The sequence below is a fragment of the Periplaneta americana genome, chromosome 4 (assembly GCF_040183065.1).
Source record: "Periplaneta americana isolate PAMFEO1 chromosome 4, P.americana_PAMFEO1_priV1, whole genome shotgun sequence".
Lineage (NCBI taxonomy): Eukaryota > Metazoa > Arthropoda > Insecta > Blattodea > Blattidae > Periplaneta > Periplaneta americana.
The window spans coordinates 199262929-199286732 of record NC_091120.1 but is presented as its reverse complement, the minus strand read 5'-3'; the positions used below and the strand labels follow the sequence as shown (position 1 = coordinate 199286732).

Genomic DNA, 23804 nt, shown 5'->3' with positions numbered 1-23804 from the left:
TATCCAGAAAGAATAAGTAACCGTCGTAAAAGAAGAAAGAGACGTTGATGAATATAAGTTTTTGTATCTTATTTCCACGAAAATATTTCCTTTATTTAAAGACATATTTAACAAATAAATCAAAGAGTTTTTAAAACAAATTAAAAACAAATTTAAATTTGGAGATGGAAGGGGTATAAATATATCTAATTCTTAAGAATAAGAAGAAGAAGAATATGCTGAAGATGGATGTTTTATTTTGATGGATGATAATGATGAAATGACAATTACAAGTGAAAGAAGAATGGAGTGTCGAAAGATTTAAATGACCTAATCCTTGAAAACGAAGAAAGTTACATTCATTCCGAGAACATTGTTGACTTGGGGAATGTTTGTCTTTAACCCCCACATATTTTTACGCCTCGTTACTGCTTTGTAGTAGAAATTTTAAGGATTTCCCAGCAGGCCAAGACTGAGAGGCTGGGTTCGAATGTGGTGCTGAGCCAGCGGGCGAGGTCACGTGGCGGTCCTCAAGGTGAACGTGTGAAGGTCGAGGACAGGTTGCTGGAGGGTGGATCCACCAGCACCCCATTGTGCGGGGAACGCGGCCGGAATGGCTAATGCGCCGATACCTGGCGTTCAGATAGTGTCGTTGACACCACAACGCCTGTACTTCAAAGTATTAGCGTCACCTCAAGTCTGTACGGCTTACTATAGCAATGGGTATGTTGTTTTATGGATTAGTAGAAACCAAGAGTATCTTATTTCATTATCTGAGCAATTTAAGGTTGGTTCACATAAATCGGGAACGGAAATATTGTTAAGGCTGGTTCACAATAAACCGGGAACGGAAACGACGAGGACGAGAACGGAAATAATGTTAAAATAAAAGTATTTCCGTTCTCGTCCTCGTCGTTTTCGTTCCCGGTTTATTGTGAACCAGCCTTTAAAATAAATGTATTTAAATTGAGCATTCATAATTAAATTTTCCGTTCATGTTCCCGTTTCCGGGCTCCGGTAAGCTTCTCGTTAATTGTGAATGCTCACATTTAAATACATTTTAACAATATCCGTCCTTGTTCTCGTTGTCGTTTCCGTTCCCGGTTTATTGTGGACCAGCCTTTACAATCGACCGAGAATATCCGATCTGATTCTATCGCTGTCGACTCGAGTATCGAGAAGTAACGTATTATACATTGCAGGAAGTCTAACGTGATATTAGACCGTTAGTACAATAGAAAGAAAACTTTCGCTGGTATCTAATTCACTCGACTTCCTCCTTCGAGGAAATTTCTGTTTAATTCTGTCCTAGTTTTCTTCTGGCAAAGGTGAACTTAGAATGAAAGACTTTTACAGAGGGAATGTCTACGAAAATGTTTTCTTACTCGTATTTGTACCAAGGCATGGACAAGGACTCTTGCATTCTGCCAATATACAGTTGGGGGTGCTCTATATACTCCAATCTGCAATTCTACGTCTCAAGTTAAAAAATTTGAAACAGATAAACTCTGAGTTCCAAAGTAAACCAAGACCACTAAAGCAGACTGTCATAGGAACCGTTCTTCCCTAATCCATAACTTCTTCAGATCCCCTAGGCTTCTGCGCAGATAAACTCTGTGGTTCATCCTAAATGAAAACCGCTACAGCTTTAGAAGATCTTTCTTGTTAGTCCTAGCACTTCCCAGGCTTAGAGTTGGGACGAAAACCTCTGTATTTCAGCTGTGTGCGTGTTTTGAAGGGTCATGACCCAGCTCATGTCGTGTATAAGATAATAAACTCGTGGATTTTATTGCGGTGTGCAACTGTAGTGAGCAGTTTTCAAGATTTTGCCACGTAATGCCGCCTAAAAGTCGGTCCCTAAAAGGCAATCAGCGCGCTGTGAGTCACTGCAATTGCATTGAGATCAGCAGGCCTGCCGCTCGCTCTCCTTGCCTTTGTACGCGCGCTGCAGACTTGCTGACGTCTGCTGTCGGATCAGAGGTAGACAAAATATATGCTTTGGGAATGGCTCACACTTCGTTACTAACAGGCAGTAGTATGCGAAAAGGGGGGAAAAAAAATAAGAAAAATAGCAGAAAGATAAGAGAAAAAAAGTGACAGAATAATATTCATGGAATCTCCATAGGCCTACTTGCATGAAACGTTTGGGATTTGAGATAAGAGTTTGATATCTTTTCATTTCCGTCTTCATACTCCCCGTATTTAAATTTAACAAGGCGTAGCCTTCTCGTTTACTTCATAATCGCCTCCTTATTCCATAAGGCCTAGTCTCGAGACAACAATGCAAACGATTCACACATCGATATGACACCAATGAATTGGAACTATTTTGAAAATTAATAGAATAGTTCACAATATAGAATTAGACGATGTTAAATTAACTATTTTTGTGTTTATACTCCCCAAATTTATTAATCACCCCCATTTGTGTGCGAATAATAATTTTACATTTAATTAAAATTTGTCTAATATTTCGTTCAGCTTTTACAGTTAAAAAACGTTTCACATGAATATTTTCCAAGTCCATCTGATACCGAAATCAAAGACCTAGTCCACACCTGTGGAGTAACGGTCAGCGCGTCTGGCCGCGAAACCAGGTGGCCCGGATTCGAATCCCGGTCAGGGCAAGTTACCTGGTTGAGGTTTTTTCCGGGGTTTTCCCTCAACCCAATACGAGCAAATGCTGGGTAACTTTCGGTGCTGGACCCCGGACTCATTTCACCGGCATTATCACCTTCATTTCATTCAGACGCTAAATAACCTAGATGTTGATGCAGCGTCGTAAAATAACCCAATAACCGAAAGACCTACAGCCACTGTTTTTAACATGAGCTCCTTGTATAAAAATACAAATCACTGAAATAAAGAAACCGCTAATATAATAAGTAGATTGCGCATTCCATTTCAACATTGTTGCAGCAGCAGCATACTCTGGATCATGACTGAACAAATGGAACTCTTTCAACAGAAAATGTATTGCGGGTGACAGTGACAACTCTCGTAACAAGCAATGTTTTTCTCGAGTGTACACAGAAACACGTTCCACATTAAAAAAACTGAAGATAAAAAGAAAAATGAAAAAAAAAAACAGTTAAAAGAAATAACGAAACTATGAAGAAATGAAATGTAAAAGAAGAAATCAAAAGGAAGTTGGTATAAGAATTGAAAGGCAAAAAGGGAAACATTCACAGAAAAGAAAGGAAACTTGGTAAAAAAAATTATTAGTGAATGTATTGTTTTGATTCATATTCCCCTACAAATGAAGGACCAAATCCCCGAAGGAATGGAAAAAAAAGTTAACTCGTAATTGCTCACATTAGAAATTGGGTTCTTATACAGTTATCTTCAATGTATCTTTCGGCATGATTACTTTCATACCAAGAAATAATTTTGTTTAATTTTGTACTACATAAAAAAGGAGTCCAACTTGTCCAGTCTATCGATTATGTCCTCAAACATCGTACTTCCAAGAAAGCCATCATAATATACGCTCTTTAAATCCAGACATGGCTACTTTGTCTTGACACTTCTTTTTCACTGCTTATTTTTGTAAGATTTTAATCACTAACAAACATTTAAGCTCAAAACATTAACCCCATTTCATCGGAAACCCAGTCTCCCAATGAAATAGGTGTACAATTTTCAATATTTTATTATACAGCCCGTAAATTATATGTGGAAAGAATCTTTCATCGGCCGCCGTATTCTAAGAATTTCACAGGGGTCAGGGAGCCTAATTTCAGTTATAAACACCAGAAAAAATCCAATAACTTTTTTGTTTTTTGTTGTCTCAAATAATTTGGTTGGGTGTAACAAAGACCTTCTGAGAATCCGGAGGATCGAGGGGGCTTTGACCAGTTAATTTAAGCCGTGCCGCGTATAGCTCCAGAGTTATTACAGGGGGCCCTGAGCCTTCATTTCGTGAGAATGCATTCCTGGCTGCTGAGTAATCCTGCCAAAGGAATGCAAGTTACATTTACAAACAATTGAAGACGCAATTCCGTAAACCGTAACAATTTTCCCAAGATCAAAATCTAAAACCGTGGGAGAGAAAAATCACAGACACTTTACTGCTTAGCTGAACAATAAGACAACTTTCACAGCTGCTTTCACGCGTCTCGGAGGTCTTAGCATCCGTTCCAGAACAGATCACGGGAGAAATCTCGAAATAACAAACATAGCCGACATTGCTTTCAGATGCGGAGTGTAGATACCAGAAACTGAAGATACATAATTATGCTAAAAATGATTTTATTTTGTTCATAATGTTCGCTTCACTCGGCAATGTTCTGATTTCGAGAACATTCCTACTCACAAAATAAAATTTACGTTTTTAAAACTTGTATCGTAAATAACTGTCATGAAAATGTGTCATTCTATTTTTCCAAGAGTTTTAAGCTCCTTAGGTAGTTTTATCCTAGGCCCAAATCTGGGCATTAGAACATATAATCTGGACAAACAAAGTTCGGGATTCGAACCCACGACATATGTTGAACAACGACTCAACCGTTATAAGTAATATGTGTAGAACTTGATCATCGGGTATACAGGCTGGATACCAGAGTTTGGAGTCTGTATGGTATATTTTGTTATGGTATTTCCGTGGCGACCGTTAGGTGGAGGTCTCTGGAGTTGGCTCCAAGACCTGAGTATTTGGATATGTTAACACGATCATTTTAAGGCTATGGAAAGGTGAAAATAACGAAAAATAAACATTTGAAAAAATGGAAATTTTGTTCTTAACTCTAAAAAATAAAATAACGTTTCAATTTTCTAAATCTGTGCTCATTTTGGCCCTAAGGCAATTTAAAACCCATCAGGATTAATTTAAAGGGACCAGTGCGTGCGCGGACCTGCAGGCCTTTAAACTGACACAGTTATCATTCTGACAGACTTTGTTCTTCATTCTAACTAATTTTACTTTTCATTCAGTTCATATTTTGCGCTGTTATGTAGGAGAAAAATATGTGTGGTAAATCTGTATAGGAAGGAAAGATATCGATAGTAGCCTACTATATAGCATATACATGCTATACTTTGATAATCCTTTTCTCGATTTTCCAATTTTCAACATTTTGTAACATTCAAAATGCTCTTATAAATGCAGTTCTCTCCAATCTCTGTGAAATTTTGCACTGAAGTCCACAAAAGCATGTGAAGTAAACTGACACATGTTTTCTTCTGCTATTGAAAGTATTCAAATCATGTGTTGAGGATGTGATAAGTTTTAAAAAATTGAAAAATTAACAACTAAAAGAGTAAATATTTTTTTTTCTCAAAAAGTAATTGGAAAAATATGAAAAGCATGTCATATTTTTCATAAATCTATCAGGAATAAATTAAATATAAATTTAAATAAAAATTATGTAAACTTTGAAAATTGGGACAAATAGTTCAGTATATTAAAAAGACAACAAAATTAATTAGCACACTATAGTCCCGTCGCTCTAATTTCCGGCTGCCAATCACGTTGCAGGTCAGCTACATTTAAACGTGTGCGTCTTGTGATTCCCTGATGATGACCTTATGCATTTTCTAAGGCTCGATAAAAAACTTAATATAATCGCCCGCCATTTTGGCTCTTTCGTTGGCGTTCGCAGGAAGCACACGAGGACGTTAATTGCCGCTCAATTATTTGCTCAATTACAGTGCATTTGATTTATTATCATAGGAGCTAAGACATGATAATTTTTAACGGTGTGGCAAATAGATTCCTCGTCTGGTAGCTCGGCAACGAAAGAACAAAAATGGCGAACGGCGTAAGCAAAGAGGAGTAGTCACGCCGGGAATAACAGCGTCGCGACTATAGTTGGACCATCAAAGTGAAAAATTGTGTGTTGCATGTCCATACTGTAAGAAATATGTGGTGAAATTTCAGGTCCATAGCCTTAAAGCTATAGCGAAAACAAGGAGTTCTAGACCGAGGAAATGGAACAACTTCATTTCCAGCCAAAATTTGCATTCCTTTCGGACAGGAAGACCGTCCTCGCAGTCAAGTGTCTCGGTTACGCGAGCCGAAAGTGATAGAAGTGTGCGGGACTCACCGATGAAGTCGAAGGCCTCCTCGAAGTACTGCTTGAGGTTCTGGTGGCCGGAGTCGGAGGCGGGCAGCTGCTTGTACGTGATGCCGCAGGCCTCGTGGTAGCCGGGCAGGTGGGAGGTCACGTTGAGCACGCGGGTCACGCCGAGCGACCTCAGCGTGTTCAGGTCCGCCGCGTCGTGCTGGTTGCCGAGGTACAGGAACGGCAGCACTCGCGACGCCGGGTGCGAGTCTATGTCGGGCGTCACGACGCAGTCGCCGGGGCTCGGGCACGACAGCAGCGGCCGGCCGCTGGGGGGCAGCAGCGTGTCCTCGCAGAACTCCTTGTGCCGCCTGTGGAACTCCTTATGTCCACCTGGAACACAGAGACGGATGTCCTCACGTAGCTGCAATCAGTGTAAACATACTTCTAATTATAGCACAACTCCCGCTCACACATGATTTTAAAATTTCACTGCGGTACTATAGCCTTTTAGGTTTTGCACCTTGTTACAAATACAGACATATCCAACGTTTCGGTTCTTTCACCAGAAAAAGCAAACAAAGGGGAGTTTTGTTGGATATATTACCAAGAGCTTTTCCCCAGACTTGGCAAAAATTCAACACACAGATTTTTCCTTTATTTTACTCGAGGAAGTACTTTGCTCCTAAACGCTGGATGTGTCTGCGTGTGAAAGTGAAGAAAAAACTCGGTAATTATGCACTATGCACCGACCAGCCCGCCATGTTCCCGCAATGGAGGCCCAGGGCACATACTTTCCCATTAGTGTGTTGTTGCTTGGTCGATGCGTCCTGCATAATTACCGAAAAACCTAAAAATATAGCATCCCGCCTATCAAGACAATCATCATATTCGTCACTGTAGGTCACCATAATATTTTTTTTTTTCTAAAAATGTGTCCTCTTTTTATTCAGTATGCTCCATTGCAGTAATCCAATACTACACACATTTGTTGCTACACTGTTTTTACATTCTGTTTGAACTTAAAACAAAAACTAATAGTAAACTATTTGTAACAATAGTAGTGCTATGACTATTTACAATATTTACAAGGATGTAAAGTCAGCTGACTTAATAGAGTTTGTGAATTACTTACAATTATTAATACTAATACTAATTTTAACTGGAGTAGTATTTTCACTATTTACAATATAATACACTGCCGTGAAGTCGATTGACTTAATAAAGGTCGTGAATTGCTTATAATTATTTTAACATATCTAACTTGAATACTAATACTAATTTTAAGTAGAGTAGTATTTTCACTATTTACAATGAAATCATATTATTGGTCACCGCAAATATAGAACCTATAAATCTTGAGTATAAATAAAATTTAATAGATAACAATTTATTACCAATATTAATCCTAGAAATTTCGTGGAATAATTTTATTATTATGAAATTGGATACTTCATTTTGGTTCAATATACAGAATTATGAAGCTTGCATAACAAATTCGTAAATAATAATATAAGCCCATGACCATTAACTGGAGCTATTGGAGCAATAGTGACAATAACAGGTATAATTAAATGATTCCACTATCATCGTCAGTCATTACTCATCATCGCAAGTCGTCATTATTATGATTATGATGGTATTCTTAATTAATAGCAATCATGATTATAAACACCAACAGTATCAACATCATGTCACCATAATGATTACCCGTCCATGGAGATTGTGTCAGTATTGAAGAGATGTGATATTGCAGGAGAATGGAATACGTGAAAATGAAGTCACTATTATATATTAAAAATAAAACTACAACTGTTTGGGATATTAAAAGAATGTTGGTGGGGATGGTAAATGATACACATATAAGATCCATCCTTTAGAAATAAATAAAGCGCAAAAAGACGTTCAGCAAACCAAGTGAAAGGAGCCAAGAAACTGAGACATAAATCAAGAAGAGGAAAACATAGCCTTGGAGGGTAAGGGAACTTTGGAAGAGGTTTTGTTTGGAAAATACCCACAACAGTGGAAGCGTCTTTGAATAAGATACCGATACAAAAGCCGTGACTTCGACCCTAGTCATGCGGTCATCACGGCATCTATTGTTACACTAACAATGGACCTCAATACAGTGTCTTTGTAGGGGGGAAATAAAGTAATAGTTTGTTTTGATATCGGGAACTGAAGCCCAGTCTGATTTTTAGTAACTATTATTTGTTTAATCATTTTGCCACGTGGATCGTGGGACTACCCTTTAGCTGAGATAGCACAGGAATAGACACTGATCTTTGACTGGAGAGTTTGAAAATTTGTTAATAATCTTACAAATCTATTATACCAATATGCCAGCTCTAAATTTAATGTAATATAGTTTCTATACATTATACAGGTCTAAGCTATAATGAGCCACGGTAGTTCTCTAAATTAGTCGATAAAAGAAGAGTCCTTTACGAAAAGCAAATATTTTCCCTGGACAAAAATATCGTCGTTCATTTTATGAAAGCTCTTATGTAACAGTACACAACATAATTTTTCCAGGAGGAAGAAAAGATTATTAAAAATCAATGAGCCCATATAAGAATATTAGGTTATTCGGTAGAAAACTTTGGTGAATATGGTGAACAGAAATGATATCATCGAGGATCAGTGTAGGCTTATTGATATTTAATTTTTTCTTAATCCTGAAAAATTATTTTTTGAACTGTCACATAGGAAGTTTCATAAAATCAACGACGATATAGGCCGAAACTTAGTATCTTACCGTGGACCAAATTTGTGTTAAAATGGCTTAATACACATTACCGTGGGTCACTGTAGCTGTATAAAGTATTAATGTGTAATTCAGTTACAGATGCGAAATGCCTTTCATAATATATAAAATATTCCAGAAAATATTATAAACGTACTGCATCTGTTAGCCCGCACGTGTGAAAACATTGTTACGAAAGGTAGGCTATGTTCGTTAATCGTCACTGCAAATCTGAAAGAACATGAAGTTTAGTATGCGAAAGAGGTGGTGGGGGTGTGAAGGAACCAATCAACTTCTCTGCGGTGAATCACATTGTTTACGTCCTTGTACACCTTCCTCACTACAATTATGACGATAATAATGATAATATTGTTGTTTTCTTACAACTGGATACTCTTTTCCTTAGGCTCTCTCTCTCACTCTCTTTCTCTTTTTAAGCCATTTACTCAAACTTCAATTTACAGATTTGTAGTACTTTGCACCAGCCAGCCTTATACAATCTGGGTCTTTTTTTAGTGAATAGCCTAGCCTATATTCAATGTTTTCGTGGTATTGATTTCAAACAAGCTTTCAGTCCTTTCGTTATGACTCACATGGCTTTTAATATCTAGTATTACAAAGCACTACGTGTTCCATATTCGCTCAGTGTGTATTGTCGCTTTTTATACAGTAATTCTGTGTATATCCCTTACCCATTTTAAAATGATATTTACATCCTAACCTGTTACACACAGACTTACAGGCCTATCTTTATTTAAGTTTTATATCTAACGATAATGTATTATGTATCCAACATAGTTAGACATAACAGCAATAATAATAATAATAATAATAATAATAATAATAATAATAATAATAATAACCTAATCGGTATAAAGATTAATTATTCTTTAGAATAAATTAGGTTGAAACTCGTTCTGCGTAATGGCATTAAATATCTACATATTGCATATGTAATGTGTGAAGTGACGCCGGAAATTCGTCATCATGAATGTATTCTGTGTGACCTAGAAGCGACGAGGCTGAAACTATGGCCGTGATGGCGTTAAGAATATGCTGTACTAGACCTGAGTAAATACGTGCATACATTGTTTAAGCTCACGTCAGCTGTTCGCAACGCGATAGCATTGTAATTCAGTGCTACGCTATCACGCACATCATTACGTATATCGAGAATCGAATTTTCTACACGGGGGTGACAATCTGATAGGTCTACTCATATGTTCATTTATTTTATTGTAAATAAATAAATGAAATAAGTGAGTAGGCATATCAGATTATAAATAAAATAAATAAATATTTAAGTAGACCTAACAGATTTTCACCCCCGTGTAGAGAACTCGATTCTGTAAAAAAAATATATAAAAATAAAAATAATCCATAACTGTGTTGGTCAAAATATCACTTTCAAATCCTTAAATACGTACACTAAACATTTTGAACTACTATGTTGGTAGGAATACCACTTCCAAATGTTTAGCTTGCACATAAAGATTTCCATTGTTGCGTCAACAAAAGCCACGTGACGAGTGCAAAATTTTGTTTTATAAACAACTAGCTGAAAGCACCCGGCGTTGTCCGAGTTGTTCGTTTTGCTTCTAAGAATCAATATATACATATATCATTTAATTTATATTGGAAGATTTTTTACTATAGTCATAAAATGAAGTAATCCATAAATGTGTTGGTAGAAATATCACTTTCAAATCTTAAATACGTATGCTAAACATTTTGAATTACTATGTTGGTAGGAATACCACTTCCAAATGTTTAGCTTGCACATGAAGATTTCTATTGTTGCGTCAGCAGAAGCCACGTGACGCAAAATTTTGTTTTGTAAACAATACCTACACAACACGCTACTGGTATCGTAATATTTTTTTTTTTTTACTCAATGCACTGTTTTTTTTAGCATTGCGTTTCCAATTTTGTTAATTTAGAAAGTGTTTATTGATATTAAAGGGTTGGAAGTGACAGTAACAGTATTAGCTTAATTTCGTTACTACTTTCTGGGAGCTAGTAAACCGTTGTAACACATTGTGATAAACTGTGATAATGCGATACAGTTAATATAAATACTATTATTATTACTAAATTATTAAATAGGAAGTTGTTTCAACTGCATATGTTATCATATCGCTACATAAAACTTACCCCATGTCGGTGTTGGTAACGGTATTAACCTCAGCACCAAACACGGTGCGTCCTTCTTCATTTTACGTTTTTCTGCAACAGGCGCCAATTCACTACACTTGAAATATCACCCTCACAGAACAAGGGATGCACACACACTGAATTCTACCCTCCTGGGTAGTTGAAGCTGACGCCACGTTCAACACAACTCAACAGATGTTAGCACAAGACTGACTCATCACACAAACAACTACACTCGCGCGCTCTGCTGTCGAGTGGACGTACTAATGAGTGAGATCGAGAAATCTCCCGATACGAGTAACACAGAACTGCTACCGGCCTCGGGCACAAATAATAGTAATAAAAAAAAAGACGGTCACACGGCCTTGCGCGTGAAATTAACAGCAAGTACGATTGAAATTCTTCCAGCAAGTCACTGAATCATCCACATATAACTTCGTTGCAACACTTCAGTGATGATAAAACAGGTTTATCAGCTTTCGGAGATTACTCCTGTAGATTACAACTTGTTAGTCACTCGACGAGATTAAGGCTGTTTTAAAAGATGATTTTACACAAGTGTTTTGTTAAATCACTCTTCTTTATGATGAAGTCCGCATGATATAAACACGACTATCAGAGATGTTTACTGTTGAAACTACGAGAGCGTTGTGATAGACTAGACTAGAAGCTCCGTCGGATGGAAGTAGACTGAAGTAGTTTCTGTACAGCACTTGATGACTCGTCCAAGTTGGCAATAAGCCACTCCTCGGGATGACCGCAGAAACAACACACAGACGAGATGCGTAATGTATGCGTGACTCGACCGACAAACTTGTGGTGGTGGGGAGAACGATGCGAAGAATTTTCGCGTTCCAATCCCTTTCTTTTCCGCCTCTCTCAAACGTACTTTTCAGTTCCGAACACCCTTCTGACTGAAATACTTTTGTCAGAGAACCACCTCTATATCTCTTACAATCCCTGTCGTCAAAGAGCCCGTGACGTCAGAGCTCTTGGCTTCCTATAAGCAATAGCTGAAAAGCGTTTTACTCTTTTTTTTTTTTTTAATGTTTCCTTCAGGGTCGCCAACCATAGAGCGGCTTACAGCTGTTGACCATGAAGAACATCGTGTTGCTCGCGTACGAACTGACTCATGCCAGCGGAATGACGTCTACAGCCGGGGAATAATTATTATTCCGTAATATTCCTCACAAGTAGATGACGCTTTCCGTCCTTACAAGATGCGCAGTGTTCGCGATGAGTAATTAGTCGTGTACACAGTCTGGCAGATTCATGCTCCTCTGTTTATTCCGAAATCGCCGTTTCATCGTAGACTCTTCATAAACGAGGGGAAGGGGCGGGAGATAGCAAAGTCACTTTTAATGACTTTTATTTTTCTTATGAGTTTTTACGTAGGTAACAGTTCTAAAACTTCATTTTTGATACTTCGTTAAAATGAAAATATTTTGTCTAATAATAATAATAATAATAATAATAATAATAATAATAATAATAATAATAATAATAGTCTGAAAAGTTCTCATAAAGGGCAAAGATCATTCCCAATAAGGAATAGTTATCCCACATCTGAGCTACGTATGGGTTTTCCTGACATTTTATATTTTAGACATTCAACTATAACACTAACGTCACACTATTTTTAACTTGTTTCCAGTCTCTTTGTAAAGTCTCTTCACTGGTATTAACACTGATATTACATTAGTGCAGCTTTCCTTGTAAAATCACTTAATTTTTATTTCATTGTTTTTTTTTATTTAAGAATTTAGTTATAACAACAACATTCTAGTGTTAAAATGAAAACTAACAGGCAAACGTTCTGATGGGGGCATATAAAAAGTTTTTTTTTTCTTACGCCATGTTAATAATGTCAGAATAAGTGCTTATGCAAATTTTGGCCACTCAACCACAATTACGAGGCCGTCCAGGAAGTGATTTTCCCTGGGGTCGTTTATACAAAGAAAAGCACAATTCCATGGAAAGATTTATTGAAACAGATACAGCAATTGTTGCACTATCTGCCAACTTATCGCCCACTGGAATTGAGACATTTGTCATACCATGGGATCAATTTTTGTGTCGTAGAAGTCAGCCGCCTCAGCTCGGAATCGTTTAACTGCGTCAGCACCTCTCTCTCTGTCGACCCCATGATATGAGAAATGTCTCAGTTCCGGTGGAAAATATGTTGGAAAATAGCTCAACAATTGATGTGTCCGTTCCAATAAATTTGTCCATGAAATTGTGTTTTTTTTTCTGTTAGCGGCCCCAGGCGAAATTATTTTTTTACTGCCCTCGTAATTGCGGTCGAGTGGCCAAAATTTGTATATGCACTTCTATTGACATTATTAATATAGTGTAAGAAAAAAATTTAACTTTTTTATCTGCCCCCATCAGAACGTTTGCTTGTAAGTGGTAAATTACCTAGTTGACTAGTTTCGACTTCGTATCAGTCATCTTCAGAACTACCGTACTTGGTTCTACAAGATAATGGAAAGTCAGCCCATCATGATGTATGGAGCATAAGTATGGACACTTAGACAGCATGAAAGAGAAAAAAATCCAAGCAGCGGAAATGAAATTTCTCAGAGCTGCAAAAGAATAATTTTATTAGATACAATTAAAAATGAAACCAAAAGAGAAGAATTGAAAATATACGAGATTAAAAATAGATAAATGAAGAGAAAATTAGAAAGAATATATTGAAAGAATGGAAAAAGAAAGACTATCAAAAGAAATTATTAGATATAAACCAAATGGCAAAAGAGCATAAGGCCGTTCTAAGGATAGATGTTTTCATAAGAAGCAGGAACAGGCTGTGGATTAAACCGTGAAGGAAGAAGACTTTTTTTCCCCCTAACATTATGATGATTGGATGAGTCATGGGAAACCGAACTTTTCGAAGAAAATATTTCACGACAAATTCCATTTTAAACTCGTGTTTTTTAAAATACTATTTGGTTCTTAAACTTTTACTGACACTTCAGCAAAACAAAGGCTGTTAAATATTGGTAAATAATAGCGCGAAGAAACCGAATTAAATTTGAAAAACGTGTCTCATGAACATATATTTTTAATATAATATTACGTATAAGATAGAGATGTTGTTTATTGTATGAAGATTAAGATTATAATAACGAAGTTATGGGTAACCGAATTATTTGAAGATCAGCCTCTTATTCGATCCGCAATATTTATTCAGCAATGTGTCGTCCATTACACACCGCTAATTACAACACATGACACAAAGGATAAACATTCATTCCTTAGACGGGATATGAACCTATGATCAAGAAAATTTAGTCGTCTGAATGTCTGTTTGGGGTGCTTACCTGCCTGTCGGGCACATTACACGATATGAAGCGAAGTTTCTATTCTGTTGGAGAAGTAGACATTATGATTCATTTAATTTCGACAGAATTTTGGACTTAAACTTTGAACCACGGATAGTAAACTTCATGTATTACTAATGTACACAAATTGGTCATATAAACGGCTATGAATCATTAATCTCAAATTATGAATCACCAGGTTTGTACACTGAAGTAGTTGACGATGCCAGCGAAAGTGACAAGTAATGGTACAACTCTGCCCTTTCCTTTTCTCTTCCCCCCCCCCCCCTCTTCTTCGCCCTCATTTCTTTTGTTTTCCTTCTTTTTAGTAGCAAGAATAATGATTTCGAAGAGGTCGTGGTTAATATCCCAACTCATAAGCCACGGAAGCCTCTCAAGTGCCGGGTTCGAATATAAATTATTGTGAGAGGCCCCGATACGGGATCGAACCTCGGTCCGGCTCTGCACAGTGCCTCGTTGACTGAGACAAATGGTCAACAGGCTTGCAGTTCACTCAGTGCTGATATATTTTGCAAGGATGTGTTTGAGATAGAGTAGTTCAAAAGAGACGTTAAAAATTACTTTGTTACCAGCAGTACGTGCTGTGCCGGGAAGATCTCAGGAGAACCGTTGTAGGCACTGCCACAACGAGGTTGAAACTCTTGCACTCGTCCTGGGATCCTTCCGCACGGCGAAGCTCTGCGAAACGCTAGACACCAAGTACGATCAATTATAGCGACTGCCCTTAAAGATGCCGATTACAATACCTTTGAAGAAGTACATGGTCTCTCCGTCATTGGCAGTACACGGCGCATACATATAATAGCTTTCAAGGACTCTACAAGATCTGGATACATAATTGATCCCACTGTGCGTTTCGAAACGGATGAGGAACAGCCAGCAGAAGTGGATAATGAAAAAAAGAATATCTACAATCCTACCATTCCCTATTACCTCCAAAAATACCAGTTAAAAGAGCTTGAAGTAATCGGACTTCTGGTTGGAGCAAGAGGTACCGCTACTCTCTTCATTAAAGATGTATTTAAGAGGTTTGGAATACCTACATCTATTATTCCGATTGTAACTTAAGCTGCATTGAAAGGATCAATTGCTCTCCTGAAGAATCACCTATATTCGAAATCAAACTAAGTTCAGTAGCATTCTTTACTTTTAAAGGTCTGATTCTCTGGTGTGTAATTTTCTGAGTGCAGCTATGTATTGGATTTTGTAAACTACAGAACTTAAGAAGGTTTGATGACATTATTACCATTAAAAATGAAATATTATTACAGTTTATAACATGATGTATTTGTCACTAATGATGCATATTTATGCTATTGATAATTGATGATATCGCATAAGTAATTGAGTCATGCTTCCTATTTTAGTTGCGTCTTTAAACTACATCAAATTAATTTAATATTCCTTTCGTTTAATAGATTAGATCTGTGATCGCTGCCAAGCATACATTTTGTTGTAGGGAGAACTAAAAGAATTGAAGATAGATGTGTTCAAGAAGAAGTGTTTGGCATAAAACATTAAAAGGGAATTTTGTAACACTTACCTCTCTAATAATAGGTATATTTCCACTAATCGCAAAAAAATTATTTGCAGCTATGTACTTGTAGGAATTTCATTGTCAAAACAAAATCAATGGTTCAATTAGTAGGACTAGCATCGTCCCTGGGCAACATTAATTTAAAAAAGTTAAATAATTACCAACATATCAACGAATGCCATAATAATAAAACTGTCTGAAGCAATATTTACCATTAACTGTGAGTGAATCATGTACTAAAATATTTGCGGAGGAAAAAGAATAAATCTGGAGAAGGCGCCTGATGTCTCTTTTGCGTAACTTGGAGCAGATGTGATGCTTTATATTCACCAGTGAAGAAGACAATTTACACGGAGACGGGCGATAAAAAGAACAGCGAAAAGTACACAAAGATAAGAGATATCTTGAATACGCAGAAATGCAGACAAGACTCCCTTTACACCGCCACACAAGGAGCTTTTCAGAACGTATCCTGGAAACTCAATAGTGGCGCCAGTACAGCATTGGGAGGGCTGGAATTGCATTACAGGAGCTGCAAACAAGCACTTGTTTGTCGTACTTAAAAATCTGAAAGTAAACCGAATTTAAAATGCACTGTTCACTTGTCTGTCGTATTTATGAAACGAATGTAAACCGAATTCAAAATTTATAAATTATATATTCTATAGGCTGTGATATGAATTGTTGGGGATTTTTAAATCGTGCCATAACATCCTAAAATATACGAATATGCTGGATTTTGTCTTCGCTAATGTAACAAGTGTTTAAGGCTCATTCACAATGAAAATTAAACAGAACGTAAGCATTAACTTAAAAATGTAAACGTTACGGTAAAATCAAGAACATTCATGATGGGGATATAAACATAACCGCAAAGATACTTGGTAACCATGGAAACATAACAACGACGCCATTTCCTCATATTCTGTCTATATTTCAGCGCGCCACGATTGTGCACTGTTTGCAAATCACGTAAGCATAAGCATGAAAGTTTGGAGTTTGCAAACTTTCATGTTAACGTCTAACGGCAATGTTAATGTCAATGTTTATGTGAATCATTGTGAATGATTCCATTTGGTAACCTGGCCGCAAACTTCTGTGTTTGTTACGGTTATGTTTAATTTTCATTGTGAATGGGCCTTTACTGTTTTAATTTTTGTGTTGTTTCTGCTACGATCCCATGAAACTTGATGTTAAATTCTATAGATATGAAAACATTTTACTGTAGGAGAAGCAAATGTAAAATGCTAAATAAAGCAAAGGAAGTTAACCTACATTTTAGAGTTTTATTTAATTAATTCCTCTAAGGCTAGTAACCAAATAACATAGGTGTTAATGTATTTTGAAGTATTTTTAGTCCCTTAATATTTTTCCTTATAAAATTTTCATATCAAACATACAGGGAAGATAGTATTTACAAATAGTTGATTTCCCATTGTAAATTCCTATGTATGGTGAACTGTTAAACACAGGTTATACAAGTCAAGACATTCTTTCTTTCTTTCTTTCTTTCTTTCTTTCTTTCTTTCTTTCTTTCTTTCTTTCTTTCGTTGAGTTTAATTTATAGACGCTTTAACATCTAGGTCATATTGCATGGGTAGAAAATCTGGGTTTTTCAGTAGGTAGTAGGCCGTGGATTATTGTGATTGTGTTTCTATTGTTGTATGTTGTATGGCTTGCATTCATTTAAATTAAATTCCAGTTTTATTAATGATTATAATGGTGATTAAGGTAGTGATGAATCATGCCTTTGTGACTAAGGGAATCATGAAAAACCCCAGTCAGATTGGCCGCCCACGGGGTTTGCACCCGGGACTTCTCGAATGTGAGTCTAGTGCGTTACTGTTAAGCCATCTCGCTCGGTAACTTTTTAATTCGCTGACACTTAATTAAAATCTTTACATAAAAATAACATTCCCTTAACAAGATAATGAGGCTTATAGCCACGACTATTGTTTTCAATTGTTTCGCTGCGATTGCTTTCGGAAAGTGTCACCTTCATTCCATTGTTCCTACATTTTTGAACCTCTGCTATCCGTTGAAATCATTCTGGAATATCCCGAACAGGTGAATCTTCGGTTGCGATTCAGTAATAAACAAAACAATAAAAAAGACAGATGCGATCTGGCGTGAACTCCTAGAAGAAGTTTCAATCATAATTCCGGATAACAGAAGAAAATCCCAGCGAAACAGGACAACTCCGGGGAAGCCCGTGAGAGGCGCTGACGTCAGCTGCGGAGCAACAAGTGGCGCTAAGATGCCATCACCATGGCAACCTTGAGTCTTGTTGCGAGTTCCAGAAGCGTGAGCAATCCGGAGAAGAGAACGCCGGTTGTGGCATTCCTGTCCAAGTTTAGCACAAAGCCGCCAAGATGGCGACTAAATTAGGAAGACGGGAGTCTGAACGCTAATTGTTGCAGCGTCTAACCTAATTACTCGCTCCACAAATTTAACGCGTTCCAAGAAAACTAGTCCGATCTGGTCTTGGTCTCCCATACTCCGGTTTTTGCCATTCATCAGCATTTGCCACCTCACCAAAGACATCATGGTTCGATTTTCTGCATATAATGTATGAAATGTGATGAAAATGAAGACTATACGGCAGTATGAGGATGAGGAGAGATGGTTAATTTTTTCAACAAAAATATATGGAGATTCCTGTGAGATGTGGTCAAAAGATATCAGTATCCACCAGAGCCAACATTCATCATATACCGGGTGTAACTGTATTCTCGCACACACCAAATAGAGCTTACAGTAATGCTACGATTTACGTGAAACTTTAAGTATTTATGTGATATGAAATTAATACATAATCATGCATAAGTGTTGTTTAAATAGCTGTTTTTGCACGATCTTTTTTTTTCGCTATATTTACAGTTATTGTTGTTAGGGCTTGAAAGTTAGAATTCCCACACAGAAACTTGTTGCTAGGGAAACCATTCTTCATAACATAAAACTCTACTGAAATAGACCCATTAGAGCGCAGTTTTGCGAAGTCTTTGGAACAATATTGGTCTAAACTTTGAATGCAAAATATATTGTATTTGGAATTTAAAATAATAATAATAATAATAATAATAATAATAATAATAATAATAATAATAATAATTCTTTATTTATACTGGCAGAGTTAAGGCCATAGGGCCTTCTCTTACACTCTACCAGGTGACAAAGCATACAAGCAGTTAAAATTTAACAAAAAGTTAAAGAACAGAATACTAACATATTACAAAAAAATAACAATAGCATAATAAAATCGACACTAAACAACATGAAAATAATACCATAATATAAAAGAAGAAAGTAAAATACATTGGAATATAGTAAAAGCAACTCATTTAGTACAAATGGTTAATATGGAAAACGTAAGGAAGAATATAACAAAATTGAATGTAATAAAATAATAACAAAAAAGAAAAAAATACGAAAATTAAATAAAATTCACAATAAAAAGGCTGTGATAATAAATTCATCGGCTGATAAAGAGAAGAAAAAGGGGAAAGGAAGGAAAGAAATATATAGCCTATATTTTTACAAAACTATGGCAGAGAAAAGGGCTTATAACTGAAAGGAATCTGAATTGAAAAAGTGCAATTTTAATTTATTTTTGAAACTAGACAATGTCCGACAGTCTCTGACATATGATCGTGCAAAAAATGTTGTACAATACTGTACACGTTTGTGAAGTACATTATAAAATCTCGGAAATTGAAAAACTCTCTCTCTCTCCTCGTTTTTCAAACTTTTCCTCGATTTTGTAAAAAGCACTTCCCAACCTTGTATCGTAACATAGGCCTAATATTCCGGTTTAACCGTAAATCACATCAATTTTCTTACTTCAAATGGGAAGCGCTGTGTATTTGTACATTGTTTTACTCGTCTTCAAATCCTGAATCTAATACTGTGTTACATGTTTGGATTTGAATTGATAGTCTTTTGTTTAATAGGGCCTACATACTGTATTATGGAAACTACAATATCTGCTATGGAAGATGTGATTTGAAACAAATTAATATTTGTTTGTCGTTGCGGTGGTTATATTTTGCACCACCAATGGTTTTATTTCTTAATAATAAACTGTATAATTATATAATTATTTTTCCACCACTGCAATGACAAACATGCAGGTCTACAGTAAATGATACGGGCTCTCAATCGACTTTAGTAGACTAGAAGAATTAAAGATGACCAAATAAAAATTCCCCTGTAGCTGTTACCCGACACTTGGGCGCCCATGGACGAGAAGGGGTGCTCCCTGGCGAATTCTGTGTCTCGGGGCGATGACTACGCATGGGTTCGCATGAATCGGCAGGCGTAGAAATGTGTGAGTAATGTGGGAACGCAATTTCTTCTCACGCAATCTCAAAGAGGGAATCCTTACCAGTCGTGTGACGAATCACACACCAACAATAAATTAAATATGAAGTAACAGCTCCTCAGCGTGACTAACTTGGGTTCAGGGAAGGACGAAGATGCGTCAGGCATTCTTGCGAAGGGCGTAAGGTGAGAAAGTGTGTGTTGGCATGACAACTTCCTGGTACAGACAGACTCGATAAGATAGTCTAAATTTAATCTTGGGTGGTTTATATCGATTTCCTCGGCATGGCTGAATCATACAGCGCTAGATAAATACACTCGTTTATTTTTAATACATTATTTACCTTTTGAAATCAAACAGCAGACCAGACCTCAGAATTTATTTCATTGGCTATGTTGTATCTCATCTGGATGGTCTTCATTTAAACAAATAATTACATAATTTATCGTGCAGTCAACTATAAAGGTAAACTTTTTCTCGATTGTATTTGCAATGCATCATTTATAATTTACTCTAAAAGTACTGTATCTAATTTTTTGGGCGATCGTGTTTCAACCTTGTCGACGTTGTTGGTAGGCCTTGTAAGTTAAATTTGCAATACACGTGCGATGAGTAAATAAATCAAATCAACTTTTATTTATTTACTTAAAAGTAACGAACTATCAGTGTCGCGCACTACTATGTATGTGCTATGAGGAAGTAACTAAATGTCTTATTATACCTCTACTCTTTCTAAATTAATTTATTGGAGTGGAGATTTGTAAGAAAACAGGAAGCGTGAAAACCATTTCTGATGACTTCCGGTTGTTGCTCTGAGCGCCTCTCGTGGGGTCGTTGCTGAACGCGAAAACATCCCATGTAGCAAAATACGTATTCAAGCATTAACCTATAACGGTATGCAATTTATTTACACTGATGTATAATTAATGTGTCACCTATAAATATTTTCTATATGTTATTTATTTATTTATTTATTTATATTGATGTATAATTGAAGGGTTCAGAACCATAGTGGGCCAAGCGTCATTTATTAAAACCGTAGAAAACAAGGTTAAAGTGAAGTTATTGCCATAATTCAATGGAAACATATAGCAAGTAATATAAAGTATACACATTAAAACTAAATAATATGTCAATCTTCATTAAACTATGGTATTCACTTAACTTTAACCCTTGCTTTCTCCGTTTTTAATGAATGGCGCTTGGCCCACTATGGCTCTGAACCCTTCAAGTAATGTGTCACCTACCTACTTCTTTGAAGACAAAATTAAACTTTCTATAAATTATTTTATTACATTTTTACAATCGCCGCCGAATAATAACAAATGAATAACACCTATCGACAAATACGAACAATATAGTACATTATGCAACGAGCCTATAATGGTAGTAATTAAGACGCTAGTATGTTTATAAAAACGAGCGCAAGCGAGTTTCATAATTTTTATACGAGCGTCTTAATTACCATTATAGTAAAGTTTCATACGACTTTTTATGCTCGACCATATTGATTTTTTTCGGCAATTGGTGAAATGAATTTGCGGGAATGTGCTTTGTGAAAGGCTGGAAGATGACGGTGAATTGATGTTAATTTCTGTGTTGTTTTTTTCGACTGAGTTTAATATCGTCTAATCTCGCGCTAGTTGTCTTTCGATTGCATATCCGAGAATAATCGATACTTGAGCTTTCATATTGCTACAATGGTATTTTCTGATTGGTGGAACACCTGAACTTTAATGAATAGGCGTAATTTAATGAGGTCCATTAAAGGGCTGCTGCCAGGTGTATAATTACTACATTTCAGCATGGTCGAGCATAAACAAATGAATAACACCTATCGACAAATAAACGGCGATCACACATGAAAATGTGAGCGTCTAAAAACAAACTATTTATCTAAATTAAAAATGATTAATAAATAATTATTCATTTTTATTAACATCGGCCAAAAAATAGTATGCAATACATATGTGAAGTGTATAACAGAATCTCGGAAATAGAGAAGACTACTTCGTCTCGTCTTCTCTCTTACTTTTCTTCGATTCTGTTATAATGCATTTACCACGCTTGTATAGCAGTATAGTCTACTATAATTAATATTTTATTCGGCTTATAAGTTAGCAGAATTTATACAGAATGATTCTTATAGAACCAAACCTGATAAATTGGATATAAAATGGAAACTATAACACGGATTCGCTTCAAACCACTTTTAAAATCAAGCGCACCAAATGTCACCATACATACAATATCTTTTCTCTTGTTTTTTCTTTCTCTTTTTTCTATTTTGTTTCAGTTTTTAATAAGAGTAGGCTATATTTGTTTCCTTTTCCTTGTTTATGTTTTATAAATTACTTTGTCAGTCTTGAACATTGTAATTGGGCTTTGCCTGTTATGTTCAATAACAAATAAATAAATAAATAAATAAATAAATAAATAAATAAATAAATAAATAAATAAATAAATAAATAAATAAATAAATAAAAATAAACAATGACAATAGCAGAACGCCAAACATTGAAAAATCAAAGACAGGATCTTCTCTTGAAACCTAACGATAGATCAGGACGACGTTTGGAGGGTGGCAATATGAAATACAGAACCTCAATTACGTCCAGTGAAAGTGGGAGTATGGTGCTCCAGCCTGGTTTAAGAATTATCGGGCCAATTTGACAATATTGCATACAAGAATACATCACAGAGTTTGTGGAGAAACTTGATGACTTGGAACTAACACAAGGATATTTTCAGCAAAATGAAACGGCCTTGCCATACGTACATCCGAAGTCGATTAAAATAATACCAGTTATTTTGACAAACGAATCACCTCTGCTGGTGTGTAGCCACCACGTTCGCCCGATCTTATGTGGCAGTGACACAATGGCAAATTCAAACATGTAGCAGCGGGCACCAGTGTCCTCTATGGCAGGGAGGAAAATCTTCTGGAGAGGACACCGGTGTTCTCCATGGCAATTAAGGAAAGGAGAGCCACAATAAATTATTGGCGGCAGCTACCAGCACCTCGTGTGTGTTTAGTGATGATCGTTGTTTCTTCTGCTAGGGAGACGATGCGACTTCAACGCATACCCTAGTCACAAGCAAGAGCTGAAATAATTGTGCAAGTAATAATGTTAACTGATTCAAGAAATCGTATTTACTTCGATGTGAACTACGACATTTCATGTTACAGTTTATGCCATACAATACAAAACTGTCAACTTTCATTTCAGTAAATCGCTATTTTTACATTGAATTTCAAATAGAGATCCGTTGGCATTTAATTAAAAATTATATTTTATGTGAATCATTGCCGGACGATTTGACTCTTAGATACTGAATACGAACAAAATCTGTCCAATAGTTTATATTAGAAATCGCCGTACACAGACGAACTTCTATTTCTGTATCAGAGCTTCTGAAAACACATTTTTCCGCGAAAAATTCTAAATATAGTCTATTTTCTGCACAATCATAATATTTTCTCTTTATGCTTAATGTTACTACGAGAAAGTAAAAGTAAGTAATCTTAAGTCACGTGACAGGAACAATAACGAGGCATCTGAAAAACAGCGTCAGAAGTCTCAGTTACAGTGTTGCAAAATAATAATTTCTTCAGCGTCTTGTTTGTACCGATGTGGAATGGAAATATGAACCTTAAAAATGATTAAGCAACGTTAAACAGCGTGCAGAGAAAACATAACTATTAGCAACATATTCA

At 36.3% G+C, this 23804-nt stretch overlaps 1 protein-coding gene across 3 annotated transcripts in view; it reads right to left on the bottom strand.

The window, feature by feature from the left end:
* Positions 1 to 23804, bottom strand: part of LOC138698572 (dual specificity protein phosphatase 10-like) — a 338313-nt gene that overhangs the window by 24828 nt on the left and 289681 nt on the right. For all 3 annotated transcript variants that reach the window (XM_069824591.1, XM_069824590.1, XM_069824592.1), the window contains one exon: positions 6024 to 6374. In XM_069824591.1, coding sequence (XP_069680692.1) covers positions 6024 to 6374 — 351 coding nt within the window. The remainder of the gene's footprint in view (positions 1 to 6023; positions 6375 to 23804) is intronic.